This window comes from Populus euphratica, unplaced genomic scaffold (genome assembly GCF_000495115.2).
Source record: "Populus euphratica unplaced genomic scaffold, PopEup_1.0 scaffold25.1, whole genome shotgun sequence".
In the NCBI taxonomy this organism is placed as follows: domain Eukaryota; kingdom Viridiplantae; phylum Streptophyta; class Magnoliopsida; order Malpighiales; family Salicaceae; genus Populus; species Populus euphratica.
Genome location: NW_011499851.1, coordinates 2,040,901 through 2,045,051, shown reverse-complemented (window position 1 = coordinate 2,045,051; position 4,151 = coordinate 2,040,901). Strand labels below are relative to the sequence as shown.

General features: G+C 31.3%; 1 protein-coding gene across 1 annotated transcript; it reads right to left on the bottom strand.

Moving 5' to 3' along the window:
• Positions 1 to 70: 70 nt before the first annotated feature.
• On the bottom strand, positions 71 to 1,791 carry LOC105121548 (transcription factor MYB39-like). The gene is made up of 3 exons (XM_011020232.1): positions 1,367 to 1,791; positions 514 to 1,261; positions 71 to 341 (listed from the first exon to the last, which is right to left on the bottom strand). The coding sequence occupies exons 1-2, from the start codon at positions 1,627 to 1,629 to the stop codon at positions 514 to 516; spliced, it is 1,011 nt and encodes a 336-aa protein (XP_011018534.1). The 5' UTR covers positions 1,630 to 1,791; the 3' UTR covers positions 71 to 341.
• Between the last annotated feature and the right edge of the window lie 2,360 nt (positions 1,792 to 4,151).

The following is a 4,151-nucleotide window of genomic DNA, read 5'->3' as shown; positions in this document are numbered from 1 at the left end:
TCTTCTTGAGGGACAGGACATCACTTATTTAATGCACACAAAACTGTTAGAACATATGTTTCCTATAACATAATTATACTGGAAAATAGTATTATTTATGTTCAGATTTATTTGAAGCTACAATTTAGGAAAACATGGATGTATCCAATTTTTACAAAAACATAGTCGAATCTTTAGCAGAACAGACTCTACATGTATAAGAAGAAGAAAATGATCATTTGTTACATAAGATTTTAAATGAACGAATTGTGTTTCTTGCACCAAGAGCTAGCATGCATCAATGCTTGTTGAGAGAGTGTTTCGCTGAGAGTTATGTGACGATTGATGATGATGATGTCAAACTGCAAACAACAGAAATAAATGTTAACTTTCTTGCAATAATTAAAGATGAAGAAGATAAAAAGCCAACAAAGGATGTGAAATCTGGAAAAATTTAGATGCAATGGAAAGCTGATAATAGTAACGAGGAATGAAATCATAATGAATATTTGCAAGGAAAAACTAATTAAGTACCTATTCCAGAATATCTTTCCAGTAGGAGCTGTAGTTGTCATCATCGATCAGCTTCTCCCAGCCCTCAAAAACAGTGTAGGTAGGCGTGCCAGTGGAGTAGTTTGATGGGTTACCCTTGCTTTCTTTTTGGTTAACAATGGAAGTTCCAGGGGAGGTTGAGGCTGAAACCAATGCAGGAAGTGGATTTTGATCTGTTTGAGTACCATAGGAACTGCTCAAGCTGTTATTGTTGATGTTAAGGCCTTCAGGGCCAAATCCACCTTCATAGCTAGCCCATAAATTCGAGATAGCTTGGAAGTCATTGGGTGGTGCTTGAGGGGTAGCAAGTGGGTTAAAGAGATCCTGAGATACTGGGTTAAATGGTTCCTTGGTATTGGAGATGGTTGCCCAATTGCCCAGTCCTTCAAACAGGTTAGGATTTTGGGATCCTAAGAGATTGTTGTTCTCAAGATTGGTCAGTGTGTTGGTATTCATAATCTGTAACAGATTTCGCAACAACTGGATATTGGCTAACTGAGTGGCATCTGCCTGTAACTGTAGAAAATTGTCCAATGGATCTGCCGTATTGCCAAACTGTGCTGCCCCAAGAAACTGAGAGAGATTCAAGAAATGATCTAGATCAGTCCTTGGCTTGTGAGTGTTTGGGTCAATCCCCATTTGAAGAAGCTTCTTTCTTATGTGAGTATTCCAAAAGTTTTTTATTTCATTGTCAGTCCGTCCGGGAAGATGGCTAGCAATCCTTGACCACCTGCAAGTTCAAGTAAATGGGAAAGATTAAAAACCATTTTAAGGACAGATATTGACATCACAAATATGTAAGCTAGCTGAAAAGGTAAAGGGAAGAACAGCATACTTGTTTCCAAGAACAGAATGAAGGTTGACGATGACTCGTTCTTCTTCCTCTGAAAATTTTCCTCTCTTGATATCAGGCCTCAGATAATTTGTCCACCTCAATCTGCAGCTCTTCCCACACCTATTCAACCCTGCAAGCTTAGGGAGTGCTTTCCAGTTTTCATGACCATTCCTCTTAATATAATCAACTAGCTTCTCATCCTCCTCCGGCGTCCATGGCCCTTTCTTGAAGTCACTGCCATGGCTACGAGGAGATCTAACCATTCTGTCAAGTTTAACAGAACCAAAGCAAGACGGGAGAGGTTTTGGACAGAAACGTCGACTTGAAATGTCTTGAGGTATCAGACAAGGCGCTACGACTTTAGTTCTTTCTTGTTTTTTTTTTATCAGACATGCTGCATATAAATAGTTGCACGAGAGACGTAATTGAAATGATAAAGGTCGTCTTCGTTCTTTTATTAGTATGATATTCTTAAAAAGCTTCCAAAATCAAGGCAATTAGGGGAAGGTCGATATCATAATAACATCTAGGTGTTTTTCAAGAAGAGGGAAATCAACAGGCAACTACTAAAATCATCAAGATTAGGTAGCGCAAATGTCATGTAGAAAAAGGGAGCAATATGTGTATGAATTTCAGAAAGGGGTCCCATCAAATTTCTCCTCAATTTATATCGATGATCCTTTGTATGATGATTATGTGATTCTTTCTCATCCAATATTTTATAAAAACGCGAAGGTACTAGCTCCTGAATTCAGCTTTGATGGCTGACAAGTTATAATTGTTGGCCACTGAATTTGAAATATTTCTCGAAAACTTCAATTACAATAGATCGGACTAGAAGACAATTGCTATTGTGATTTGTTTGGCGCATTTGTATTATTGAAAAAAATGATGAATACAACATCAACTCTCAGTGATTTTAACTCAATGATGTGCGATTCCGTCAGTGATTTTAACTCAATGATGTGCGATTACGAACGTCCCTCCCGTTTTCAAAAATCAATTGAGGGGAAATTAAAAAAAGAGAGAGGAGAATGAATCATTAGATCATGAGATGTCTTTGGAAACGAACTATTTAACTACCTATCCTATACTATTCATTCCCTTTCAGTCTAAATGAAAAATTCTTTTTATTCATTACAGTTTTACGGGTTTTCTGTGAGCTTTAAAGGGTTTTTATTAAAACTCTACCCATCTTTCTTTCATTTTGGTTCTCGATTTTATAATGTTTGCCTTTGAGTAATCATACCTGATTTGGTTTATATTTTATTTCTTGGTAGTGGAGAGATAGAACAATTAAGGAGAGAAAAGAGTGGGAAGTGAAGTGGAGAGCATAGCCGCCATAACATGGCTGCTTATTAAAGTCTAGCTTTTTCTGGCATTTGTTTTACATAAATTATTGTTCTGTTACTGTTTTCAGGAGTGATAAAGAGGAGAGGATCAAGAAAGAGGCACGCAAGCTGAGTTTGAATTTGTGTTTGTTGTATTTGTGCTTTGTGTTTTGGAGTTTATTCTGTTCTATGGGGTGGATTGTTCTTGGGTTCATGCGAGTTTTCAATGCGTTGTTTGTCTCAATTTTAGATGAAATATATATGAGAATAATTTAACTATTTAATATTTAATCTGATTTGATTTTTTTTTTATTTTTTAAATCAATGAAAACAAAAAATAAAAAAAATTATAGAAAAATCAATGTGATTAACTGTAAATATTTTGAAGTTTAAAATTAATCTGAAGGTTAGGATGCTTTTTTGGAGGTAATTTTTTATGGAAAGATATAACCATTAACCTTAAAAATAATTTTTTTTATTTTTAAAAATTATCAAAATAATCTTTTTTCAAATAAAATGATTAAATTAATAATTTTTTTAAATCTAATATTATCATACTTAAGATTAGAGTTTTTATGCTAATATTAATAATTATCTTATGAATAATAATATATAAAAGTAATGTGCTTATTAATTTTAAAAATCTAATCATTTCATACTTCTATTAGATTTTTTATTTTAACTTTAATAATAATTTTATAAATAAAAATATATAAAATTAATGTGCCAATTTTTTTAAAAATATTTTTTCCAATGAATAATAAAAAAATATTTTTTATATTTTTATTTTTTGTACAATTTCTAAAGTATAGTTATTATTTATTTTTGTCATACAATCTTGAAAATATCGATAAGGCATCTTTGTTTTTTTTTTTTATTGAAGATCAATCTTATTTTTTTTTCAAAAAAAATCAAAGAATAAAGAAAAATAAAGTATGGTTTTTTAAAACACGTAAATTCATAAACAACGGCAAGAAAACATTAATTAAATGGCAAAGTTTTTACAAAAACTATAAATATAAATGAAAAATTTCCCCTTCAATTAAAAATAATATTTTAGCAAAACATCAAATTAATAAACTAAAAGTTGAGAAAGATTTGATTATTTAAGCTATTTATATCATGGAGAACACACACACACACATTCATTCAAATTTGCCGGTGATAGTCAACCCGTTGCATAATAATTTAATTCTTTGAATATGTAATGTTTAATTAAATATATTAGAGCTTTTTTTTCTTTGATCTTGAATTTAATAAAATAAAATGTGGAGAAAAATAGGATAGATGTATTATTAAATACAAGTATATCAAAGTTTAGTGTTAATAACAAGTATTTGACAATTATAATTTGTTAGAGTGAATATTACATAGAGAAAATAATTTTTAAAAAGTATATTATGAGTTGAGAAAAGGTTTTTATCAATTTTTTTAAAAAAAATATTTAAAAAAAA

Coding starts and splice junctions, on each gene's coding strand:
- LOC105121548 (XM_011020232.1), bottom strand. CDS start 1,629: ATGGTTAGATCTCCTCGTAGCCATGGCAGTGACTTCAAGAAAGGGCCA. Junction 1,262..1,366: donor CATTCTGTTCTTGGAAACAA/GTATGCTGTTCT, acceptor TTGAACTTGCAG/GTGGTCAAGGATTGCTAGCC.